A 26651-nucleotide genomic window follows, 5' to 3' on the forward strand; every position below is an offset into this window, starting at 1 on the left:
GGGGACCCGGAATGGGCCTGTTTCTGGAATCACAGAATCACAGGACATGCTGAGCTGGAAGGGACCCACAAGGATTATCCAGTCCAACCCTCAACCCTGTGTAGGACCATCCCCAGGAGTCACCCCCTGTGTCCCAGAGGATCATCCAAATGCTTCTTGAGCTCTGGCAGCCTTGGGGCTGTGCCCACTGCCCTGGGGAGCCTGGGCAGTGCCCAACCACCCTGTGGGGGAAGAACCTTTTCCTAATATCCAACCTGACCCTGCCCTGGCACAGCTCCAGCCATTCCCTGGGTGCTGTCCCTGGTCCCCCCAGAGCAGAGCTCAGTCCCTGCCCCTGCCCAGGAATTGGAACTGCACTGAGGTCTCCCCTCAGTCTCCTCTTCCCCAGCTGAACACACCAAGTACCCTCAGTGTCCTCACACGGCTTCAAATCAAGGCCCTTCCCCACCTTCATTGCCCTCCTTTGGACTCTAATGGCTTGAGATCTTCCTCATGCAGTGGTGCCCAAAGCTGCCCCAGTGTTGAGGGTGAGGCTGCCCCAGTGCAGAGCAGAGGGAATTTGCTGGAGGCACCTCCTGAGGGACACACGTGCTGTCCTTTGTCCTGGACAATTCCTACTGGGACTGAAGGGAGGTTGTTGCTTGCACTCAGCATTGGAGCAGTTAGGAGACATTCCCTGTCCTCAGTTCAGGCATATTCCCGTTTTTCCATGGCACTAATCAGTGTATTAGGGCTGACAGGTGTGACCAGTGTGCAGAGTCCACGCTCAAGCATCTCTCCTGGGTGAGCTATTCCAGTGCTCTGGTGCATTGCTGGAGGCATTCCTCCTGGTTATTTGGAGAGCTGGCTCCTTCCTCCTGTGCCTTCTTGTTCGATAACTAAACCTGAACACTTCTGGCCTGGTTTGGGGGGTTATTTTATACAGTCTGGGGGTTTTCTTTCATTTTAAGGCTTATTTTTTGAGCCATCTGTCACACCAAGTGATCCTCCATCAAGATATAATCCAGTTGATTGGCCTACTTTTCAAGAACAGTAGCTTTAGCTTTGTGTGCCACTGCTGATAAGACTTCAGATTGCCCAGGTCCTTCCCTCAGGAGGGTGGAGGAGGCAGCAGTTGATCTAATCCTGCTTGGCGTCGAAATGTCGCTTGAAATGAAATTGCGTTTTGCTGAATGAAACTGAGAAATGGGAAAGTAATACTGCAAATATGTTGTGCCATGTGGGACCTTCTGCCTGGGAAGCTTCCTAAGGAAGCTACAGCAGGGTTGATTATCCCACAGAACAAACTCTCTCTGAGCTGTCGCTCGTGTTGCAAGAGGTGAAAATGTGGCATCCGGGGTTTCTTCTGTAGAAAATACTCCCAGCCAGGAGACATAGAATCATGGAATGGTTTGGGGTGGAAAGGAACTTAAAGCCCATCTCATTCCAACCCCCTGCCATGGGCAGGGACACCTTGCACTAAACCAGGTTGCTCCAACCTGGCCTTGGACACTTCCAGGGATGGGGCAGCCACAGCTTCTCTGGGCAACCTGTGCCAGGGCCTCCCCACCCTCCCAGGGAAGGATTCCTTCCCAATCCCAATGCCAAACGGACCTGAAGGACTGACACAAAAATCCCAGGGAGCGTGTGGCTCTGGAATATGGACATTGCTGGATAACATTCACTCTGCTGGCTCTGATTTTAATGCTGGAGTGTCCCATGTGCAGCCTCCTCCCTCCCTCCAGCCCTGTCCTGTTTTACAGCTCCAGGAAGGAGCGGCGTGGTTTGCATTTGGCATCTGCAGTTGGGGGCAGAATTACTGGCTGTGACTTTCATGCCACGGAGCAGGCAGGTAAAAGCAATTCCAGAGAGCATTAGGAGATCAAGTAGGTCAATTGAAAGGAGGAAAAATTACCATCAGTTATCTTCAATTAAACTGTTATCGCTCCACATGAAGGATCCCGTTTAGAGGAAGGCATAAAACCTGAGAGTAGAGGTGACTGAGAGAATAAATTCTCATTTTTAATTCCAAAGCCAGAGAGGGAACATCCATCAGGAGGTGTGAGCAGGAGATCTCTCTTTCCTTCTGTTTCCAGCCTACTTTTGAGCAGAGCCCATTTGGAAATCTCTCAGCAAAACACTTTTTTCATCAGGCAGCACAAACTCCTCCACGTCACAGTTTTAGCAGAGACATTAATGACAGATAAACCCTTCCTGAGCAGGGCTTGTGGTTTGGGAGGTTGTGGTGGCTGGCTGTTAAATTTGGGGCAGTGGCACCTCAGAATAGCAAAAGTCTTTATGACCAGGGCAGTCTTCTTGGAGCTGGGGCATCCTGCTTCAAATCCCTGATCCCTTTCCAAGGCCAAAGAGCATAAATAACTTGGAACTGCTCTCATGTGCATGGGAGGACACCATCCAGACCCTTTTTCCTAGTAAGAGAAGTTATATCACATGAAAGGAAGGCAATTTCTGTGGTTAGAACCTCAGTCTAGATTGACTAAACTGATTTGAAGTTGATGTTAAGACAGTAAGAGTCCAGTCTTGTAGTAAATAAACTACATCAAAATGGTTTACACAGGAAATGTTTTCAAATGCAGAAGTTGAAAGGCCCACTTGCATCATTCCTATTTTTTAAGGGCAGGGAATGCAGAGAAGGAAGAAGCCAGGTCTGCAGTTGCTTGGGGGTTTTCTGTTTGGTTGGTTGTTCACTTACCTTAGAAATATCAGAATTGTTTGGGTTAGACTTTGACAAGCAAGAGAAGGGGAGAAAAATAAAGGTCAGAATGTAGCCTTCACATTTGCTGGGGTGTCACTTCCATTCCCTGACAGCTGTGCTTCCACCGTGACCCCCTGGCTCCTGAAACTCCCTCCAAGAGGACCTATTCCCAGACTGCTCCTGGGGCATTGGAATGAAGGAGCTGTAAATGAAAACAAGCAGCTTGCAGAGTGTAGGGCAACCTCGTCCCTTCTGCTTGGAACTGTGGCTGTATCGAGTCCTTGCTTGGGAGATGTTGCTTCTCTCCTTCCCTTCTCATCCAGGGAATGTTCAAATTGTTCCCTGGGAGGGTGGGCAGGCCCTGGCACAGGTTGCCCAGAGAAGCTGTTGCTGCCCTTGGATCCCTGGAAGTGTCCAAGGCCAGGTTGGAAGGGGCTTGGAGCAACCTGGATAGTGGGAGGTGTCCCTGCCATGGCAGGGCTGGGACTGGGTGTGTAAGGTCCCTGGATGCCTTGTCCCCTGCTCCCTGCCTCTCCTGCCTTCCCTTTGGGTTTTAATTCTGTGAAATAGGGATGATCCCAGGGACTGCAGACAGGTGAAATCTGTTGCAGTGGAATACCTGGTAACTGGAAAATTGTGATTGCTCAAAAGTGAGGTGAGGAGCGACAACACGGAGTGTCCAGAAGCAAAGAGCAGATTGACAGTTCCTTACTCTGCCTGGTCAGAGTCTCTGCAGGCTCAGCTTAAAAATGTAAGGCAGAAAAGCCAACATAAACAAGTGCTCAAAATCCCATTGACAGCTTTAGGCTCAGGACTAGAGTTAAAAAAAAACAGCCCAAGTGCAAAGGATGTTTATGAGACTGAATGTCCAGGGTTTGTTTACTGCTCCTCGTGGCTCTGCCAGCCTCGGCTCTCCCAGCTCAGGAGCTGCCTTGGCTTCTGGGGGGGGATTTCTGGAGCAAAGCACATCTTTCACTCTGGAAACTTCCTTCCCTGTTCATTCAGCAGGAAGGACGAGGTGCCCAACAGCCCTTTTCTCCAGTTTTATCCAGGTGTGATTATTTCTCCTCAGTCTCGGAGCAAAAAGGTGCCCCAGCCACAGTGCCCTGCTGGGGATTTAGCCTAAATTATGTAAAATAGGTGGTTGTGGATGCAGCAATCAAAAGAGATGAGGGGGAAGATTGGAAAGAGGGAAGAGAGGCACAAAGAGATGATCTTCCTTGAAGAAACTGCAGTAATTCAGTTGCACAAAGAGAATCTAAGGCTGCAAAGTCCCACTCCCGTTCTTCATTCTCTGCCTGTAGGAGCCATCAATAATTTGACCATTATGGGTTTCTCTTTTATTGAATTTCTTGATTCCAGGAAGGCTCTGGGGGGTTGTGCTGCGCCTTTGCTAAAACTGAGAGTATCAGATTCTCAGAAAGAGACTGGCCTTGTGAGGTTTTCAGGCCTAAACTATTTAGGAAAGGATTTTTTTTTTTTGTCTGTTTATCTGAACTCAGAATGAACTGCTGAAACATTTGAGGTTTGTCCCTAATAAAAGCATAGTTTTGAATCTCTGGAATATTCTGCAGCATAAATATGGCCTTCAGAGTGAGCGGAGGTGGGACATGTTTTGCCTGCAGTCGAGGCTTGCTCTTCCTTTAAACTCAGATTTAAGGATGCTGAAATCTCACAGATTGATCCCCCTTCCCTTGAATAGTGGGAAACTTAACTCCTGCAGCCAAGGGATGGGAATTTGAATCTGAAATCTATAAAGTTTACACTCAAACCTGAACCTTTATTGAATGTTTGCTGGGACCTGCCAGTGGGACTTGTGGGTTAAACCACTCTCTGTGCTTGTTTTTGCTGGTTGTCTCCAGCAATTCCCGTTCCAGCCCCCACATCTGGCACCGTGGACCCTTGTACCAGTGGGACAGCATTGCCCATATTGCATCCACCATGGGGATTCCTGAGCATTTTGTATCCTCCTGCAATTCCACCTGGTTGCCTTTTGGCCTGGCTCTGAAAACCTGGACTGATGTGAAGATCAATATTTGCAGCAGCAAAAGATGTGGAGATGCCCACATTTGATGAGGGGTCATGCTCTCTCGCACTGAGTTTGAAAAGGGAATTTTTCCCTGATGCAGTTTGGAGCCCAATGGTGGGCAAATAGTTTCCCTGTCAGAGTTGTTAAGATTTACAAAAAAAATGACAAAAAAACCCACTTTAGAACTGCTCTCCCAGAAGTGCATCGTTTTGCTGCCAAGCTTTGTTAACCATTCCTTGCTAGAAAGGAAGTTGCATTTCATGACACAACCACCTCTCAAGCCAAAAGTCTGAAATTTCCTTTTCTGAGAAGGTCGAAATGGACATTGCACTAATTTTTAAGTTTTGTTGCAACTTCATTATCTTCCAGCCAGGAAGTTGGACAAAACTAATCCTCATCATGAGAAGTTTTGTTTTCAGCAAATCCAACATTTTGTTTTACCCGTAGAAAAAGACTCCTGGAAAAAATTCCTGCTTTGGGGTTGGCTTCAATTTGAACAAAACAACAGTGTCTCCTAGTGGCTGACTCCAGGGGGATGGCCACATCCATCTTGGCTTTTGAGTGGCTCTTCCTTGACCCTCCTCCTGGATCTTTGCTCATCGGGGAGCCAGAGGAGCGGGAAATGTTTGCTGTGAGCAATAAACCATTTCATGAGGCATAAAAATATCCATGGAGTGTTTTCCGGGCTCCGGTTGGTGTCAAGAGAAGGTCATTACACTTGAAGGCTGCAGCACTGGGTGTTTGGCTCATCTGCTGTTCAGCTTCCACTCCAATAATCCGAGAGCTCCCGGCAGCGGCTTGGCCGGCGCTCAGGGCCATCCATCCTTGTCCTGCCTCCGTGCCCCTGCTCCAACATCCCTCCTGACAGCAGTCCTTGTCACCCTGTTAGCTCTGCCTCACACCACACATGATCCCTGAAGGATAATGAAGATCCCTGCTCCGAGGTTGGCTCTGCAGTGCCTGCTGTCCATCAGCCTCGCCCCGGGCTCTGATCTGCTGGGTCAGCTCCTCGTCACGGCTCCCGGTGACCTCAGCTGGGCCACCTCCTTGTCCTCTGCTTCCCCTCTCTCCCCTCCCCTGACAGATCACTGCAGCTTTTCTCCTGCACTCCCTGAACTTGTGTACAAAACAAAAGTCACGGTGCTGGAGACAAAGCAATAAGGGCACAAATTGTCAGAGGAAATTGGTAAATGGGTTCAGGCAATGACATTGGCAGATGCCATGTGCTCCACAGGCCACAGACAAATATCGACCTTGGCTTAGAAAAATTGGGATTTTAGAGAGTAACAACCTACAAATTCTTTTTATTTGCCTCAGGGTGTTTTTAGGTTTGTTCAGCTCAGTCTGTTCAAGGAGGACATGCTTTTTTTGGTAATAGCTCTGAGAATGACTTCCCATCAGTGTTGGGTTAATGGTTGGACTCCATGATCTGAGAGGTTTTTTTTCCAGCCTTAATGATTCTGTATTTGCATAACTCCAGGATTAGGGGGGTTTAAGTGATCATCAGCTCTCCAAGTTTTGATGGTGAAATTGTGACTCTTGGTAGCACATCTGGCAGCAGCAGCAAGGTGAGCTTGGAGAGCACCACACTAAGCTTGACTTCAGAGGATGAGGTGGCTGCTGTGTGGCAGAGTACAAGGGTCTGGAGGTAGCAGTGGGCAGGTTTTCCATGTGTCCCAGCAGAAAGTGCTACAGAACAACCCCACCAAGCTGCAGTTCCTGTCAGGAATGATGATGGCCTCTTCTCCCAGGGAAGTAGTAACAGGACAAGACATAGCCACAGACTGCACCAGGGGAGGTTCAGGTTGGACATCAGGAGGAATTTCTTCATGGAAAGGGTGGTCAGGCCTTGGAATGGGCTGTCTGGAGAGGTGGTGGAGTCCCCACCCCTGGAGGTGTCCAAGGAATGACTGGATGTGGCACTCAGTGCTCTGGGCTGGGTGACAAGGTGGGGATGGATCAGAGGTTGGACTTGATGATCCTGGAGGTCTTTTCCAACCTCAGATAATTCTGTGTGATTCCTTGCTGATGATTGTCATTAATTTCCCAGCCTCAGCATTCTAACGAGCCATCCCCAGCCTGCCCTGAACACCCTGTCCCACTGGCAATCACACTCTCAGTCACAGCCTGTCCCAGAGCTCTCAATCTCTGCCAGAGGGACACAAGAATTATCAAGTTATTTTGCTGCTGGTCAGAAGTGCCCTTGTCTGACCCCACCAAACATGCCAGGTCCTGACCAACAGCTTGAGGACACTGTGAGTGTGGTGTCCTGTCCCCAGTGTGACTTACAGTGACTGTGTCCCCTGTCCCTGCTGTGACTTACAGTGACTGTGTCCCCTGTCCCCACTGTGACTTACAGTGACTGTGTCCCCTGTCCCCACTGTGACTTTCAGGCTCCTGGGAGCCCACAGGGCTGTTTCAGCTCAGTCTCTGTCGGGGCTCTGGTTCGGTGCCACCCCTGAGCACCCCTTTTCTTCAGCTGTGTTTTCATTGCTGAGGGATGTTTCATTGCTGCCCAGGATGTTTTGGCACCATCAGGGAAGGGAATGGGGTGGATGTAAGGGTGGGAATCCCCTCCCTGCAGGAGGAGGGTGTGAGGAGGGCAGGCAGGTGATCCTGCTGCTCACGTGCTTCCTGGAGACTGAAGAACTGAAAATTGCACAGTCCTTCCTCTGGTGTCCCTTGGGAATTGGTGTGTATGGACTGTAACCATGAGGACTGAGCTCTCAGTGCTTTCTCCTGGATAAATGGTTGAGCAACAGACAGACTGTTGCATAAAGTGATTTAGCAGTGAGTGATGGTTCATTAGCAGCCCACAGGTTGGCACTGCCTGTAGGAGTGGATGTCTGGGCTCTTCCTGCAGTCAAGTTAACTCTTTCACTCTCTCCTTCCATTGCCAAGGGTTTGGTTTGCAGAGTGTGGAGTTAAATGTGGTGGTGCCACAGTATTACAATGGTCTCTCCCTTCGGACCCTCAGTGCAACAACGTCCCCAAGAAACAGCCAGTTCTTACCGTGGTGTCTAATGAGGGACAGGGAATAAAGGAAACCATTGTCAGTCCAGGAGATGAGTCAGATATGAAAATCACACCTTTTCCTAGACAATGTTATTACACTGAGGAAAAGGAAATGAAAAAGACTCATTTTCTCTTGCAGAGGAACAAGCCTTGAACTAGAAATGTAGAAATGCACGTTGCAGAGCCTGGTGCTGTTTGAGGGAGCAGCTCCAGGGACTGGGCCAACCCCATCCCTCCTTTTGTGTCTGTCCCTGCTGTGCCAGAGCCTGAGGGCTGGACAGTCACTGCTGCACTTGCCAGGAAAAGAGGATCTCAGGCTCTGTCTGAAAACAAGATTGTAGCCCAAGGTAATTCGGTGCTGGTGACAGAGGAGGGGAATGGAAAAATCTTGGATTTGAGCTGCATGAAGCCTTGTAAACTCAGAGAAACCCACACTGGTCCTGGAGGGAATCCTGAGTCTCAGGTCCACGCTGCTGTCACTTGAACAAAATCTGCTCTGTGTTACTAACCAGGGCTTCAGAAGGAAAGATCATTTTGGATCTTCTGGGGACAATTTCCAAAGGGAGACAAATATCTCAAGGGATGTAAAACTATTGATCCTACTGACTTTCACTGACACTTGTTTGCCTAATTCTCTTAAGAGATATCTGGAAGAGAAATACTTTGTTTTAATGTCAGTTTAATGTGAATATTCATCTATCCAAACCAGTGGTCCTGGTTTGGATATTGCAGTATCTATAAAGTTCTGCTGGGGTTAGTGCAGTAAAAGCAGCCTGACCCATGTGAGTCCAGACAGAAGCTTAGAAGCCACACCAGCCATTCAAATGGATAGTTGTATTTTGGAACAGTAAATAACCCCTCTCCTTTGGAAAGCTTTAATTTTTTGGGCCCATGCAGTGGGCACAGTTGTTCTGCAGCTGCTCCAGAACCGGGCTAGGATTCTGTCTTTCCACTAAGACTCACGGGGACCATCCATGAGGTTTGTCTGCTGTCCCCCTCAGACATTCATCTGCCTCCAGGGCTTTCCAGGAGGAATATGGGAAGGTGTAGCATTTGTGCACCATTATCACAAATCCCAGTGGGAGGAACATTCCAGGCTTTCCCGTTTCCTCTGTGCATCTCTTTGACCCCGTTGCTTCTCTGCCTCGTAGCCGGATGAGTTGACCAACGCCTTGGAGATCAGCAACATCGTCTTCACCAGCATGTTTGCCCTGGAGATGCTCCTGAAACTCCTTGCCTTCGGCATCTTTGGCTACATCAAGAACCCCTACAACATCTTCGACGGGATCATCGTTGTCATCAGGTCACTGCTGGTTCTTTCTCTGCTTTTCCGAGGGCTCAGCCTGGCTGGGGAGTGGGATGGGGAGCAGGAATGACGTGGCATGTGTTAATCCAGGGCTGGGATGTGCTATAATTGTGCTGGCATTTTAGATCCCTGTCGTTTAGAAGGGCTGTCCAAAGTAAATGGACCTGGCAGATGGAGAGCAAAGTCTATTTATGCCACACATCTGGCACTGGGGGTGATTTTCCACCGAAGTGCAGAGTGGCTGGTCCTGGGAAAGGAGAGCAGTGAGTGTCCATATCCCAGCAGAGTGCCCCCTCCCTGTCCCAAATGAACACAACTCGGGCTGGAATGGGGGAAGCAGGAGGGAAAGAGGGCACTGCTCTGCTGTCCTCTCCCAGGGAACACTGTCCCAGCCTAAACTGGAGGTGCCACAGCACATGAGCGAGAACTTGTGCGCCCCTCAGAGCTGGGATTCTTTCCAGCAGTGCTGGTCAGTAATTTGGGGCAGAGAATTCAAGGGAGACACAGATGCAACCCAGGATAGTGCTCTTGGCTTCCCTTGGCCCATCCCTTTGATTCAGAGAAGGGAGGAGCAACAAAGACCTGAAACACAGGTCATTCTGTGGCCTGATGAAACCAACCCCCCCAGCAGATGTAAATCCCTGTGGATGTTCATGGTACAAAGCCATGATCCATGTTCTGTGGGTGGGCTTGGGACAGGCTGGAGTGGTGCAGCCTGGCAGGGGATGTGCTGTGAAGAACCACAGAAAACCAGGGAGTTAAAGAATCAAAATCCAGCTGTGATGGAGATAAGCTGTGCATGTGAAGGTGAACTGGGAGTGAAGGTGTTTTCCAGAAGCAACAAAGGAGCAGGCAAATAAACACTCCCGTGGGGCTTGAAGGGCACAATCCCTGTAGGAAAAGCTGTAGGAAAACCACCCTCAGGGCTTCCCCCGGATGGTGCTGCTGGTTCCAGCTGCTGTCCCGTGTTCCTGCAGTGTCTGGGAGATCATTGGGCAGTCGGACGGGGGCCTGTCCGTGCTCCGGACGTTCCGGCTGCTCCGGGTGCTGAAGCTGGTGCGGTTCATGCCCGCCCTGCGCCGCCAGCTCGTCGTGCTCATGAAGACCATGGACAACGTGGCCACCTTCTGCATGCTGCTCATGCTCTTCATCTTCATCTTCAGGTACCAGAGGCTTGCAGCTCTTCTCTGATTGATTGCCCAGCTTGGTTAAGGGATGTGGAGGTTGGAATAGTGGGACACTGCAGGCTCCTGGGGGGTAGAACTGCTCACAGCAGACTGTTTACCCCTTTTCAGTCTGTTTTTCCTGCAGTTCTCTAATTCTGTGGGTGGATGAGGATCACAAACAGGCAACAATTGCTCCTCAGGTCCCTGAGAGGCTCCTTTAGCTGTGCCAGAGGACACTGTCACTACTGGACTGTACCAGTGTTATATTTGGGATGGAGGTTGTGCAGACCCCAAGACATTGGTCCGTTTGACCCTATAATGCTCCTTAAAACCCTTTTGTTGGAAACCAGTTGGATTAGGGAGCTGGCAACATGGTTTGTCATTTTCTAGGTGAAGGAGGTCCCTTTAGTGTCAAAAATTGTAATGAAATGTGGCACAGAAGAGCCAAATTGCAGGGTCTGAGCAGTGATCATGGCAGTGCTGGAGCTGATCCTGTCTTCCCAGGAGATTCCACCAGCACCCAAAACACTGGGAGGGGAAAAGTGTGCAAAAAATCACTGCAATTCTCCCTGCAACCATATTTCCCACAATAATATTTCCCTCCTCTCCCCCTCTCCCCACTCCAGCATCCTTGGCATGCATCTTTTTGGATGCAAGTTCAGCCTGAAAACTGATACAGGAGACACAGTTCCAGACAGGAAGAATTTTGATTCCTTGCTTTGGGCCATTGTCACTGTATTTCAGGTAAGCTCTGGGTCCTTGGGGGAGTTTTAATGTGGAACATGTGGACTTTTTATTTCACAGAACTATTCCAATAAGTGTCAAGTTCAGTTATTAGGGAAGAGAGATTGTGTTTCTGTGTCTGTAAGCCCTGATAAAGAAGCAATCTGCTAAAATCAGCACCGTGCATGTCTCTTGTGAGCAAAAGAAGAAGGAAATCCACCCTTATTTTCCTTTTATGTAATCAATAAGATCAAGACCCACAGTCTGCTGCCCATTCTGCCCCTGTTCTGCAGACTTCTGTCTCCTTACTCACCTGCACTGCCCCAAAAGTGCACTTTGCAAACAATTCCATGTAACTGGGAGTGCCAAATACTGTCACAAATCAGAGCTGGAGGTGCTGGGAAAGTCTTTATGTAAAAAACTGTGTTTCCTCTGCAGCCAAGATCTGGTTTGTGCCTGAAATTACTGACATATTCCACAATAAGCTGCTATCTCAAGGACAATTTTAATACAAAGATTGGTCTTTTCTGTTTCAAGGCTCAGATTTTAGAGCCCCAGTGCTACGAGTGGAGCACGGTGTAAATAACATTAAGCCAAGTTTCTCAGCACAGGGTAGGTGTTCACCACAGCATCATTCAGGGTGGAAACCAGCCTGGAGAAAAACAGAACTGTGAAAAACAGGACTTCTTGCAAAGGAGCAAAGGCAAATCAGCAGCAGCCTCAGAAGTTCACGTTTTTATCTCACCAACACACGGATTTCTGGATTTATCCTGGCACTCCCTTGGGAGCTGCAGTTGGCACAGAGCACAAGGGCTCAGTCCTGTGTCCCATGAAGGGTGTTTAGTGACATGACTCAGTGCAGCTGAATTCAGTCCTGTCTCCCCAAAGCTGCCTTGTTTGCAGGAGAGTTTGAGGCCATTTTCACTGCAAGCACAAGTTAATGTGGAACATGAATCTGTCATCCATTTTGCTTAGGCCCTGGGATTTTTGAGCTCCAGGAAAACTCTGAGGAAATCCCTTGGAGCAAGGCTTTTTGCAAGGATGTGTGCTTTCTTTTTTTTTTTGCCCAGCTTGTCAGTGCTTTTACCTAAAGGAAACCACTTTGCTTCCCTGAATTTCTTGAGCCACCCAATGTCATTTATCCCATCAAATATCCTGTCCCTTACCCTTTCCTTCAGCTCCAGTTGCCTTATAAAGAGCAGCCTGAAAGGAGACAAGATCTGTGGCCTCAGGTCTGTTATCTGCTGATGGTTATCAAAGGAGGCAATACCTCCACGAAATAATGGGATTAGGATGAGTGCATCCTTCATGATATCTGGGATCTGAACTAGTCCTCTGAGTGCCAGAGGGGAGGTTTGGCCAGGAGAGAGCTCTCATGTGAAGATCTAAATAAAGGACATTTTTGCTGCCTTACCTTGTGAGACCTGTGAGTGATTACGCTCAGAAAAGGTCAAAAGCAGGGGAAGGAATGGCTGAGACGGTGTTTGAACGTGGTTGCTGTGCATGGGAGGAGTAATTGGAGCCTTCCCTCTCCCTTCCCTGCAGATCCTCACTCAGGAGGACTGGAACGTGGTCCTGTACAACGGGATGGCCTCGACCTCCTCGTGGGCAGCTCTGTACTTCGTGGCCCTGATGACCTTCGGGAATTACGTCCTCTTCAACCTCCTCGTTGCCATCCTGGTGGAGGGATTCCAGGCAGAGGTAAGAGGTGGGAGCAGAGAGAGGGAGAGCACTGACACACCTGCAGGGATGGGTCTGTGTCAGTGCAACATCCTGCCATGCAAACAGCCCAAAATGTAAAGTTGAGGGGTGTAGATGAGCTGGGCTGGGCATATGAAGCTCTTGCAAATCAATCTTCGTAATTAAGGCCCACTGAGACTGGGGAGACCAGGATTTTGGTTGATCTGCTCCAGGGTCTGTTGTGTGACACAGAAGAAATCATTTAGGAGTAATTTCACTCAGCAAGTCTCCCATAAATCCTGTGTTTTGCATTTCTTTATGGCAAACCTCAGGCCTTCTATTCTATATTCCATATTCTATAATCTATTATATATATATATTTTATATATATATATATATATTCTACTCTATGGAAGACCTTATATTCTAACCAGTTCCAGTCATGTGGACCAGGCAGGATGTGACCTGGGTCTCAGTCCAAGCCTTCCCTTGGGACTCTGTCCCTCCTGTGTTATTTGCACAGCAGCTCAAGTAGCCCAGCTGTTCAAAAGCTGCATTTCAAGGCTTCAAACTTTAAATTTTGAGATATTTAAGATGATGCTTTAAGGCAGAAGAAAGTTTTCTCTGTTGAGCAACCTGGCAGCCTGCAGGTATCTCTGTACAGAGCAGATCCCATTCCTTACCTGCCCTCTTGGAGGTTCATGACATGCTCATGTGAAGCCAGGAAGGGGCAGCCTCTGAGTGCAGAACCCTCTGAGTGCCTGATCACTGAGCCAGACAAATGGCTGGGCTTTAAGCTCAGGCTTAATGGCTCCTTTCAGAGCTGCTATGGACCATGATTTAAATGTGTGTAAGCACTGGATTGCAAAGCTTGTATTACTCACTCAGCACTGCCTCTGAAAAGGCCACCAACCACGGGCATGACATTTGCAGGCACATTTTGCCCTCCACTCCCAGTTCTTGTAAACCCTGACATGGAGCCTGTGGGCTTGTCAGTTGTCTCGGGGAGAGGAATCAGCTGTGCTGCAGAAAACCCTTCTCAGGGCTGGATTTCAGCTACCAAGCCTTGCACTTGTAAATCATGGAATGCTGGAGTGGTTTGGGTTGGAAGGGACCTTAAAGTTCATCTGGTTCCAACCCCCTTCACTAGACCAGGTTGCTCAGAGTCCTAGCTGTGGTTGTGAACCAAAGATGTTTGCAGCCTCATTGGAAGAAGTATCAGTGGAGCTGGGTTTTCTTTTGTCATCCCTGGTTCGGTTGGTTGGTTGGTTGGGATTATGGCAGAATTCTTGTTTTGTCCCCTTTGATTTTGCCCTCTGACAGGGGGTTGTTCTTAGCAGTCACTAAAGACACTGAGGGCACTTCTCCTCCCTTTTTCTCTTACTTAACTGGAGAGTGACTCCTGGGAGACTTGTGCAGCTGAGAGTGTGCACGTTAGAGCTGCTCTGAACTCAGAACCATCAGCAGTGGTTCAGCAAGGACAGAAAAACTGCCCTGTGAATCTCAGGACACGGTCTCAGCTTGATCCCAGGTTCTGCTCTGCCTATGGAGCAAGTGTGCCAGGAGTATGCCTAGAAGAGAACAGGGCTTAAATGGCCAGAAACCCATTTTTAGTACATTTGTGCTCAGTCCAACAAGCAACCAGACTTCAAACAGGACCATAATTGCATATTTGTGCTTACATTGTTCCCGTGTCAGTTTGAAATCTACCCCAGAGCTGCTCTGGGAAAGCAGACAAACCTTCTGAAATCATGCAAATCTTTCATCTGCTGGTGTTTCTGCTCTAAAACAGAGAAGATGAATAAGGGAGCTCAAGCCTTTCAGTCATCCTGGCTGCTTGGCTGCACCAGTTTGCAATCCATCACAGACGAAATTAAGTTCGCTGCCACTTCAGCGCCGTGTCTCCAGAAACCGTGGTGATTTGTTCAGGCATCAGTGAGGGAACTGTGCTCCTTCTTCTGGGATCAGCTGCTTTAATCCAACCATTTGCTATCAATTTGCACACATTTTCTGCACTCTTGATGAATCCAGCCAGAGTGAAGCCAACAGTCTGCTGGAATCTCTCCCGCAGCAAGGAGGAGAAGTTCTTCTGTCCCAGGCTGATCATTTTTGGTAGTAGATATGTTTGAAAGGGAAAATTAACTGGACTTTCAGGAGGAAAGCCAGGGTGAGGGTGGTTGGCTGTTCTCTGTGCTGCCTCATTCCCTCTGCCTCAGCATTGCCAAGAGATTTCCCAGTACAATCTCAGTTACCAGCCGGCCTGAAGGAAGCAAGCCAGGGCTGGGTTTTCACATCTAAGTCAAATTTACAGGCCTGTCAAATCAAGAAGAAAAACCCTTCAGCATCCTTTGACATCAAACTCTAAGTGCTTTCAGCTGGGATCATGGGGAGTGCAAACATGGAACCCCACCATGCCACGTGGTCACTCCTGTGTTTGCAGCTGCATTTTGGTGTCCTCTGGGAATCACTGTTCCAGGAGGCTGGTGCAAGTAGGAAACACGACATGGCAGGAACAGCCACATCATCCTCCTTCCTCTCCAAGTGTGAAGTAAGGTGCTGAGTAATCCAAATTATCATGTCTGTTAATTATCCCCCTTCTCTCTGCAGGGTGATGCCACTAGGTCAGACACGGATGAGGACAAGACATCTGCCAACTTTGATGATGATTTTGAGAAGCTGAAAGACCTCCGAGCAACAGGTGGGGGTTTGTGTCCACATTTTCCTGAGATCAGCTGTGACTCTGCTTCCATATCTTCTCACAGGAACTTATGGGGGGAAAAACTGGAAGAATCCCTTTTATTTGGCAACTAATCTGATAGCTGAGCCCACAGAGCAGCTCTGCAAAGTGAAAGCTAAATGAGCATTGATATTTCCTTCAAACAGATGTTTTTCTAATTTAAACTCCACGAGAATATTTTGCTGTGTCTCATCATTTCTCCTGTCCCGTTCCCGCAGAATGGTTTGCTGACAGCAATGTTCTCACCCTACTTCTCAGCAGCTTTTCAAATCAATCATGTTCTCATCTGTTCTTTTTGGTTTCCCACACAAATGCATTTGGGTGAGGTTTGATTGATGGAAATGTTGCTGCTCATTTGTGTTACAGGAGGGTCTGGCAATCGATTTGAGGTAAGGCCACACGGTACCAGAGTGATAAAAACATGGAATAGTAGGTGACAGCCTTCACTCTGCAGAGTTTGCAGCCAGAGAGGTGACAAGGAGGGATCCCATATTTTAACAGAGTGAATGGCATGATGGCAAACAGGAGCCACTTTAGTTCCTCTGTACTTTGATTCCCAGCTTGGGCTCTGCTAGGATTACTTTAAATGTTTCTAAACTGGGTTTTGTTTCAACTAAGGAGATGATATTGATTGTGGTGAGCAGATGGAATTCAGCTGAGGAAGGGGCAGAATAATTTGTTGGGGGAGCTGAGATAGAGCTGGATCACAATGAAGTGATGGAGCTGCTCAGTCTGCAGATGAAGCAACAAATCCCAAACACCAAGTGATCAAATATCCATTGCAAATGGTTGGCAGGGAACCCACAGCACAACTCTACACCAGATTTGCACCAACTATTTGTTGAACAGCTTCAAATAACAAGAGATTTCTAGGGGGAAAAAAACACTGTCACCTCTTCTCAGGTAATGCAGGAATAGAAAACAGGGCTGGACTTGCCACTGAAGTCCAGGAGTGCTTGTGTGCCTCCATAAGTCTCAGAGGTGCCAACTGGTAACTAAACAGCCAAAAGGCTTTAACAATTCTATTGCAAAGCCATTGGTCTGTAACACATACAGGGCCAAGAGGAATGTGTTTGGCAGATTAGCAAATTTGGAGCTGAAACTTCCACCCCCAGGGTGAAATGGCAGTGTTCCCCTGGCCTTCTGTGGTGCAGGTCAGGTATTTGTGCACAAACCAGCAGCTGAACAGATGATCCAACAGAAGCAAAGTGCACTGCAAGAGCAGCCAGAGCAGGGAATGCACTCACTTGGATTCCTCACTGCAGCCCTGCCCTGCTTTCCTGCTGATCCTTCCCCCTCCTCGAGATTGGTTCTGAAAAATGAACTGATTTCTGATGTGAAACCAGGACCCACCAAGCCCAGTAAAGCAGGAACTAGTTCAACTCTAGTTTTGGGTTTGAAAGCAGCCTTTGGTTTGGAGCATCCTGGCACTCTGTAGGGGGGCTGGAGGTGTTAGGTCTGGTTTGGCTTCAGTGTGAACATGGGTTTTACAGCCTGTCCTTGCCCTAGCAGCTAAAAGAGATGCTTTTTGTGATGACCACAGTGCCATTAGAGTTCTCTGTTATGGGTGGGAGTGTAAAAGCAGCTTCCATTTCCTGTCCCCTGTTGTTTGCTGAGTGCCTTCCCCGTGAAGGGACTTGGAGCACATCACAACTGGACAAAAATCTTTGTGCTGCACTGTAGGACACAGACAGGAGGTGAACTTAAAAGGGTGAATTTAACCAGTCCTCAGTGTCCTTTCCTCAGAGGCTTTCTCCTAGTCCTCATAACTGTAATTCCTCTCTAAATCCCAAGAAACAGTGACTAAAAAAAGCCTCCTGGAGGTGTGCAAGGCCAGGTTGGACAGGGCTTTGAGCAACATGATCCAGTGGGTGGCATCCCTGCCTATGGCATGGAGGTTGGAACAAGGTGACCTTTAAGGTCCCTTCCAACCCAAACCATTCTATAATTCCATGATTCCTTTGGAGAGCAGTGAGTTCCAAGTCCAGGTGGGGCTGAAAGCCTCTTAGGAGGTTGTGGTGTTTGCCTGATGCCTTTTAACACAGTGTGGGGGGGGAACTTATCTTCTCTGGAAGAGGAGACTGAGGGGAGACCTCACTGCAGTTCCACCTTCCTGGGCAGGTAGAGGAGGGGCAGGGACTGAGCTCTGCTCTGGGGGGACCAGGGACAGCACCCAGGGAATGGCTGGAGCTGTGTCGGGGCAGGCTCAGGTTGGATCTCAGGGAAAGGTTCTTCCCCCAGAGGGTGCTGGGGCACTGCCCAGGCTCCCCAGGGCAGTGGGCACAGCCCCAAGGCTGACAGAGCTCCAGGAGGGTTTGGATGATCCTCTGGGGCACAGGGTGTGACTCTTGGGGATGGTTCTGTGCAGGGCCAGGAGTTGGACTGGATGATCCTTGTGGGTCCCTTCCAGCTCAGCATGTCCTGTGATTCTGTGATTTGGAAAAGTGATTCCCACAGCCGAGCATTCACCCCGTGTCCTCTCTCCCCTCTGCCCAGAGATGAAGATGTACTCCCTGGCTGTCACCCCCAACGGGCACCTGGAGGGCAGGGGGTCGATGCCCCCTCCCATCATCCTGCGCACGGCGGCCACCCCGATGCCCACCCCAAAGTGCTCCCCACACATGGACTCCGTGCACACCTTTGTGGACTCGAGGAGAGGCAGCAACGCTTCCCTGGACCCCGCCAGCTACGATCAGAAGTCCTTGGTAGGTTCCGGGACGTACCGGGATTCAGTTTTCCTGCTTGGAAGTCCAGGCCAAGCCACCTCAGTGGAGATTCACAGCCTGAGACGAGTCGTAAGTTCACACAGTTACCCCAAAACGCCCTCAGAGGAGGAGCAGGAATCTTTTCCCACCCACACTGGCCGTTTGTGGTGTCTCAGAGGAGCTGCCAGGTGATCCCATGAGGACGAGGCCTGTTTCCCCCCTCAGTTGTATCTTTTTTGGGGTTGTATCTTGGATTTACAAGGGGGGTGAAGCATTGTTTGTCCTTCCCAACCCAGCTGAGCTCTGGTTACAGTGCAGCAGCCCCGCTGGAGGGGAGATAGAGGGAACAAGGAGCGGGCTGATGGACTACCAGCAGGCACAGCTCATGGAGCAGAGGTCTGGCTGGAGCTCTGCTTTGGCAGCTGCCTGTGCTTGCCTGCAGCAGGGGGAGCGGGAGGGCAGCTCTGTGTAAACAGGCAGCAGGTCAACAGACAAAGTGGATTTTTGCTGCCACTTATTGTCCCGTTCCTGTGCTCTGTAACTGCAGTATCATGTTCAGATCAGGGCAGCAGACCGTGAAGGCACTTCAGGCAGAGGCAGAACCACTATCCCCCTCGGTAAAGCTGCTTAGTCAATGTAATGCTTTTGAAAAGAAAATAGAGATGACTGTTGTTTGCCTTGGGCTTTCATGGGATGGTGAGGTGCTGGAGAGGGCTGTTCATTCTTTGAATCCTTTCTGGGAGAGCACGTCTGTGCCACCAGCCAGAGGCAGATGAAGCAGTCAGAGAAGCAGCACTGAGGAGGAGGAGGAGGGAGGCAGTTTGCCTCGCTTTGTGCTGGGAGGAAGCCGTGGAGAGAAAAGGAGTTTCCTTCTGGCTTTTCTGCACTGACCTTAAGCTCTCTCAGCCTGCCAAAGTGCACTGGCACAGCCTGATCTGTGCCAGAAATCTGTGTGAGGAAAAACATTCATTCCACTGCCTTAGGCATTCGATTGAAGAGAAAATATTGGAAACAGGGGCATGATTCCCAATGGACACTTGGGTGCCAGGGGCCCTTTGGAAGGCAGGGAGGTTATGGACTTGAGGAACACGAGAAAAGAAAACACCACTTCAGCAAGAGTGTCTTTGGGTTCGGTTTTCCTGGAGAATTGGTGTTGTCAGGGCAGTGGGAGGTCACACAGGACGGAGGATTGGCAGCTGTGCCACAGGTGAGGATCAGGAGCACCTTCAGCTTGGCCTTGGCCGGGTGCTGGGCTCCCATCCCAGGGCTTTGGCCTGATGGAACGGGAGCGGCGAGGAGAACTGGGAGGGGAAGGCAAGACTTGCAACAAGAAGGATCTTCCAATCTGGGCGAAATGCCCCATCCCTTGGCTTCCTCCTGCAAGCAAACCCTCAACTGTCTTTCTTCTCTCCCAGTCCAGCCTCCGCAGCTCCCCCTGCGCCAACTGGGGCACCAGCAGCAACTGGGGGAGCCGGCGCTCGAGCTGGAACAGCCTGGGCAGAGCCCCGAGCCTCAAGAAGAAGAACCAGTCGGGAGAGAGGGAGTCCCTGCTCTCCGGGGAGGGCAAGGGCAGCACCGACGACGACTCGGACGACGCCAAGTCCAGCACGGTCAGCCGGCCCTCGCTGCACCGCCGGGCGGAATCCCTGGATTACCGCGGCTCCCTGGAGCTGCCGGAGCTGCTCCAGCTGCCCCCCGTGCGCCACTCGCTCGGGGTGAGCCCCGTGGCCGTGCTGCCCCCCGAGTTCCAGGACTGCAACGGCAAGATGGTGCACGTGCCCAGCGAGCTCTTCCTGCGCGTCGACGGGCACAAGGAGGATGCCCTGGACTACGAGGACGACATGGAGGATGTGAGTTGGGGGGGAGGTTGGGGGGTTCCTGTGTTAAGTGGCTTTTCCACTTAACACAGGAGGGCTGGTTAAAAAATCCATCGTGGAAATGTGTTGCTGCCTCGTGGCTGGTGTAGGGAACGCCGATCCCGATCCGAGGGACGGGCCTTCACTTCCTAGATCTCTTTTTTAAGCCACTGAGTTGGGCTGTTAGAGTGGTCTCCCACACGGGGATGTGCATCCATTTGCCTCGTTTTGGTCTGATTAAGATTGTCCCACTGGCCCAGGATGCCTCCAAAAAGGAGCTGTGGACAAAACAACTAGTGAATGTCTTTTCTCACAAGAGCTGTTTGGCATCTTGAAAACCTGAAAAGAATGTTTTCTACTTAGCTTTTTGGTTGTTTCAGGCAACTTTGGGTGTCAAAACAACACCTGCCTAGAAGTCTTGCTTTGTCATGTTTATATGTCACTCTACAGCAGCCCCTTCTTCCACCCCTTTTCCTCCCTGTTTTGCTGGACAACTGTGACAATGCCCACCACAGCTCTGTCCCAAAAGCTGTGACAGCCCACAGGCACTGTGAAATCCCATGTACTGCCCCCTCCCACCCCCCTTTCACAAAAAGCCTGTGACAGTTGAAGAGGCAGGAAAATAAAAGAGGAAGAAAAGGTGTTTCTTCTTTTTTTTCCCAGAGTTACTGCTACCGGATCCGCAAAGTCCTGGAGCCCTACAAACCCCAGTGGTGCAAGACTCACGAAGACTGGTCCCTCTACTTGTTTTCCCCCCAGAATCGGTAAGAAATCCCAGTGAAATGCCAGCCCAGCAGGTTTTTGTGGTGGTGGAATAGGGCATTCCTAGCGAGTCTTCCCTTGAGAAAACTCCCTCTCTGATAACAGGGTTTTAGAAATCCGGTTTCTGATTTTGAAGCAACTTCTTCTGTTCTGTGTGGGCAGAAGTTTTGTGTGGTTCACTCCCTGCCCATCTAGGAAGAAGAGTGATTTAACCAGCATTAATAGTAATTAATAATTAATGATAATCATGGCTGAAGAATGGAAATACTGGCTCACCACGTGGGCTGATGCTGGTAGCACACCTGGGGAAGGCTTTTGGGTAGGAGTCTGTTACTGCCCCAGACACCCGAAGGACCTTTTTTCTCCCCACCATTTTTTAGGTTCCGGGTGATGTGCCAGAAGGTCATTGCCCACAAAATGTTTGATCACGTGGTGCTGGTCTTTATATTTCTCAACTGCATCACTATTGCACTGGAGAGACCAGACATAGACCCACAGAGCACGGTGAGTACCTGGCTCAGTCTTCCTTGATCCCCCATCCAGAGCTTCATCTTCTCAGGGCAAGACCCTGCGACAGAAAAGATGTTTGTTTTCTAACTTTGCCTCTCTTTCTTGTTCTGTGTTTGGCAGGAAAGGATATTCCTCAGTGTTTCTAATTACATCTTCACTGCCATCTTTGTGGCTGAAATGATGGTTAAGGTAATTACAGCTTCATTCCACGGCCCACAGCGAGGCCTGGCAAAGACCAGAACGTGGCATAGTTATGATCTGGGGGAAGATTTAAATGTCTCTCTTCTCTTGGCTGTAGGTGGTAGCTCTTGGCTTTTTCTCTGGGGAGAACACCTACCTGCAGAGCAGCTGGAATGTTCTGGATGGAGTGCTGGTCTTTGTGTCTATCATTGACATTATTGTGTCCATGGCATCAGCAGGAGGAGCCAAAATCCTGGGTGTCCTTCGTGTTTTGAGGCTTCTGCGGACCTTGAGACCTCTCCGGTATGTGCTGGTACATCGAAGAGATTGAAAAAATTGCACATGATCCATCAAGGTCTGGCTTAATAACACGAAAAACTGAAATGCAATATGAGGAGAAGCGTCTTTGGGGAGCACTAAACTGGTGAAACTGTTTGAAAACAGTGAAATGAGTTTTAATTCATCTTCTCCAGCACGGAAACCAGCGGCTGGAGTTTGGAGTGAGAGGTGTTATCGTACTCAGGCAGCGAGTGCAGTCAGTGCCTCCTCCACACTGCATTTTTATCAGGGTTTTGCAAGTCAGTCTGGCTCCTTCTTCAACTGCACAGCCCCCCAGCGAAGAGCTGGCATTGGATGGCAGAGAATTTGCCATTGAACAGGTGCTGACAGGGATTTGATAAGCTCCAGTGCCTGCTCAGAGCACTGCACAACAACCCCTCCCTCAGCCAGGCACAGGGTGGGAGAGCTTTCAGTGCTGGAGGAAAGGAGTAAAGAGAATTTGTATCGAGGTTGTGATTATGCAGTAACAAAGAGTGATGGTGCTTGGGGGGATTTCTATCACTCCCAGCTCCAGTTCTATTTCCATCCTGCTCGGCAAGAAACACAAGCCTTTTTTAAATGAAATTTCAGGGGAAATGAGATAGTCACCTCCAGAAACCTGCAGGCTTTCTGGTGCAAAGCCACACTTGTGAGAGTGATAGGAAGAGCCAATGTTTTAGACTCAGACCACAAGAAGAGCAGCTGCTGCTCTGTGTTTCCTCAGTGACAAGTAATTTAGTGTTTCTGCCTCCTCTCTTGCTCCCATGCTCTGTTCTGCTGGTGGCATCAGGGTCCCCTGGCAGTGCTGGCTCACCAGGAGCCACTGAGTCACCCTGGCCAAGTCACCCTGGCAGCACCTCAGGGCACTTGTCTGACCCACATAACTAGGAACAGAATTCAGGGCACAGGCAGTTCCTAAAGAAAGGCAAAAGGAAAAGAGAAAATTAGTCTTTGAGAATAACTAGGCCAGATCCTATGAATAGAAAGGAATTCATCACCTCTCACTATGGCTTCACTTAGCACAGCCTCTCCTAGGATTACTCCAGGGACCATTCCTAACACTTTGGAGGTGCAGTTCAGACTCCACATGATTTCTCTCAAACAGGAAAGGCCTTGTCCCTGCAGACACAGCTCTGCTCTTTTCTCTGGGCTTGGCAGCCACAAAGGCATCATTCCCTGCAAGAACTCACCCTGTCCCCTCTACAGACCCCTCCTAAAACCAGCTTGGATGTTCTTCAGTCAAAACACCCACCTTCTCCTTCCCACAACAGCCTGCTTGGGCTTGTTATACTTAGGTGTGCAAGCACATTTTTGAGACACCCATGGGAGAGCCATTCTCCAGGCACTCATACAGTAAAGCAACACACTTGTTCTCCAAAATACCCAAAACCTGCTTCAGGGCACTCACATCAACCTGCTCCCTAATGGGATTGACCCTTTGGCTGTGGAGCTGCTGCTCACAGGTTCCTGTCAGCTCAGGGGCAGCTCAGGAACTAATTAGGAAGCAAATTGGAATTACTTTGTTTGAAAAGTTGTCAGGGGGCCCAGGCCTCTACTCTTCCACCTGTAGAAAGAGTCTCCAGCACCACTGTAAATTTGTTCACACTTGTTGTGTGAGGAAGGAGGTTCCTGCCTGGTTTGGGCCCCTCTGCTTGGATCAGAGCCCTCTGAGGGGTCACCTCTCTGGAGAGAGGTACAAACAGCCCCATAATGGGAACTCTGGGATATTCTGCCCATAGAGAGTCTTCCCTCCTCACTCTGACCAGCAACAGTCCAGCTCTGCTGACAGGGTGTCTGACATGGTTTGAATTCCATCTAATGTGACTGGGGATGTTCTGCTTGTCCAGATAAGTCATTAATTGTCTCTGAATGCTGCCTGCAGGTAGAGGAGGGTTGTGTCAGCTTCCCTGCAGCCCAGAGAAGAGGAAAAGCAGCTGGATAATAACAGGTCATGCATAAAAATTAAAAGCTTCTTTGTCTTGTCATTTTTTTCCAGAGTCATCAGCAGAGCCCCAGGTCTGAAGCTGGTGGTGGAAACCTTGATCTCCTCCTTGAGGCCTATTGGGAATATTGTTCTCATCTGCTGTGCTTTCTTCATTATCTTTGGGATTTTAGGGGTCCAGGTAGAGTATTTCCCTCACCGTGGCCATCTGTAAGTGACTGCTGCAAAAGGGAAGCTGCTTTTCTCACCTGCTGGGGTTAAGGTGGAAGTAATGAGCTTAAATATCCCCAAAACAGATTTCAGTCAGGAAAGAAGAGCCAGGATCTGGGAGAAATGCCCCGGGGTGGGGTTGACATCTGCTCCCTGGTAGGTCCTCAGGATTAGAAGAGCAGACAGACTTCCCTGAGGGACAGCACAGCACCAGCTCAGCCTGCCTGAGGGTTGGGGAAGGGACAGACGAATTCCCAAATCCCTCCTGGCATTGTGTGCTGGGATGTACAGGATATCATCCTCCCAGCAAGCCTGCAGGATCACCTTCCTTCTGTGTCTGAGGCAACACACAGTAGCGTCCCAGGGCTGAGGTTCCACCAGAGGGGTTCTCCTGCCATGTGTGTGAGCTGGAAGGAAAGGAGAGGAATTCCCACTTGGCAACCAACTCTGCTCAGGGAAAGAAAGACAAATCGGAGAACAGACTTTTATCAAAGTTGCTTTTTTTGGTGTGGTTTTTTTTCTTTTCTTTTCTTTGTGCTTCTCAAATGCAGCTCTTTAAAGGGAAGTTCTACTACTGTGATGGTCCTGATGTCAAAAACATCACCACGAAGACCGACTGCACCAACGCTCGCTACAGATGGGTCCGGCGCAAGTACAACTTCGACAACTTGGGGCAGGTAAAGTCCTTCATTGCAGGGATTTCTGTACCAGCTTTTAATCAATGAACACTTAAAATGTGCTGCTTGAGGAAGGTGTTGGAACTTCCATCACAGGAAGTTTCCAAGAATGACACCAGTATTCATTCTCACTGCTGGGTTAATGGTTGGACACGATGACTTTTAGAGCTCTTTTCCACCCCAGATGATTCTATGAGAAAAATTTTCTAGGTGTGTTCTCTGGGTAAATAATTCTATGGGTAAAAATGAATCATGTCATCTCTTGATCTCTTGGAGAGAGTCTTCCTAGAGTTACACAATTCCTTGTTTGTAGGAGAGTGTTGTCTCCTATAAACAAAAGCTGCTGCTTTGGGATGCAGTCTCTCATGTATGGACCTCAATTGTCCCTTTTGGTCCCTTGATTTCTAGCTGTTAAGTTCGAAAATGAAGAAAAAAAGTACTTTCTACTGGCTGAAAAGCAAGTCAGCCCATAGTAGGAGCTGGGATATAACATTGCTTTTTGAAACTGCGTGATGTTGGGCCAGCCTGAAATCCTGGTTTTTAATCATGCTTTGATGACCAGAAAGCCTGATGTGTCTGAGCAAAAGTCAACCTATATGTGAGGGAAAAGCACCAGTAACAACCTCATTTGCTCACTTTTAAACCAGGTTTAGGGTAAAACAAAAGCTGTTGCACTTGTCCATCAGCTCCAGGCCGGGTGATGTGTTATGAGCTGTGGGCTGGTTTTGACGAGGATTGTCTGGTTCTGGGTTCTTTTCTGGGGACTAAAAAGGCAAGACCGATGTCTTCTGTCTTCTTGCAGGCCCTCATGTCCCTGTTTGTCCTCTCCTCCAAGGACGGGTGGGTGAACATCATGTACGACGGGTTGGACGCCGTGGGCATCGACCAACAGGTACTGCAGAGGGCAGGGGGTTGCTCTCACAAGTCTCATGCCTTGGGTGACTCCAGCGTTTTTGAAGTCCCAGGACAGAGCAGAGTTACAGGACCTTTGAGGTCCTGACTGCTCATTGAGCTGTCAGAGTTTTCCATTCTCCACCAAGTTGCTTTTACAGCTCCCTGTGTAGTACAAGCAAGCACTGACAGGGCTTTTAATGAGAATGAGGGTACTCGAGGATGGGGAACAACCAGGAATGTTGTGAAGGAGACCTTCAGTTGGTGTGTTATGTGGCATTTTCTAAGGGAAGTCACAAGTCTCCCATTAGCACCCCATAGTAGCTACAGTAACACTTTGTACTTAATTTTCCCCGGCTTCTGAAGATCTCAGAACAACTGAGAAACATGAGCCCACATCTCAAGTAAGAAAAGAAATGTGGAGCCTATCTTTAGCTAAAAAGATCCTGCTGGTGGGATGATGCACATCCACTGAGGTTTATCTTTAGCTGTATGATATAAATGCCAAAGTGATTAAATCCTGTAAGCCAACTTAGGGTGGGTTTTACACCAAAACTGACATTTCAGTCAGGGAGAAGGTGAAGGAGAGGCAACTGTTTTGGGAAAAATCTCCTCCCAGTCCACAGTAAACAACTGTCCTGTCTTGTTGCTGCAGAGCACCCAAAGCCCTGCCTTAAACACATCTCGTCTGTGCCACTTCTCCCTTTGTCTTTTAACTCCCCGCCAGCCCATCCAGAACCATAACCCTTGGATGCTTCTCTACTTCATCTCCTTCCTGCTCATCGTCAGCTTCTTCGTGCTCAACATGTTTGTGGGGGTGGTGGTGGAGAACTTCCACAAGTGCCGGCAGCACCAGGAGGCGGAGGAGGCGCGGCGGCGGGAGGAGAAGCGGCTCCGACGCCTGGAGAAAAAGCGCAGGAGTAAGGAGATGTACCTGTCTGGTCGGTAGACTGCCTTACAAACCAAAATCTTTCTGAGCCCTGCCTGCTCCCAAAGCCAGATCTTTTTCGTTTTTCCCTTCGGTTTTGTTTTCCGTGGGATTCGAGAGGTTGTTTTTTTTGCTTCGTTGCCTCTTTGGCGGTGCCTTAAGCCTCGGGTTGCCGACGCCCTGGAGCCGTCCTGGACGAGCCTGGTGGGAAGTATTACCTGTTTACCTGGCTGGGGGGAAAATCCTCCTCCAGGCAGAGTCCTCTGTCCCTCTCTGCAAGGCTGGGGTGTCCCAGGCACCTCGGTGTGTCCAAGGGGTGTG

At 49.4% G+C, this 26651-nt stretch overlaps 1 protein-coding gene across 1 annotated transcript in view; it reads left to right on the top strand.

The window, feature by feature from the left end:
- LOC127466615 (voltage-dependent T-type calcium channel subunit alpha-1H-like) overlaps positions 1–26651 on the top strand; it is a 119956-nt gene that overhangs the window by 61127 nt on the left and 32178 nt on the right. Inside the window, exons 11-25 of the mRNA XM_051777599.1 lie at positions 8891–9042; positions 10023–10208; positions 10838–10955; positions 12480–12635; positions 15222–15312; positions 17848–18056; positions 19472–19906; positions 20576–20676; positions 21055–21178; positions 21305–21373; positions 21483–21667; positions 23679–23805; positions 24386–24511; positions 25314–25403; positions 26130–26343. Coding sequence (XP_051633559.1) covers positions 8891–9042; positions 10023–10208; positions 10838–10955; positions 12480–12635; positions 15222–15312; positions 17848–18056; positions 19472–19906; positions 20576–20676; positions 21055–21178; positions 21305–21373; positions 21483–21667; positions 23679–23805; positions 24386–24511; positions 25314–25403; positions 26130–26343 — 2383 coding nt within the window. The remainder of the gene's footprint in view (positions 1–8890; positions 9043–10022; positions 10209–10837; positions 10956–12479; positions 12636–15221; positions 15313–17847; positions 18057–19471; positions 19907–20575; positions 20677–21054; positions 21179–21304; positions 21374–21482; positions 21668–23678; positions 23806–24385; positions 24512–25313; positions 25404–26129; positions 26344–26651) is intronic.

This window comes from Manacus candei, unplaced genomic scaffold (assembly GCF_025592945.1).
Source record: "Manacus candei isolate 608988 ecotype Guabito, Panama unplaced genomic scaffold, ASM2559294v1 h1tg000002l, whole genome shotgun sequence".
Classification (NCBI taxonomy): Eukaryota; Metazoa; Chordata; class Aves; order Passeriformes; family Pipridae; genus Manacus; species Manacus candei.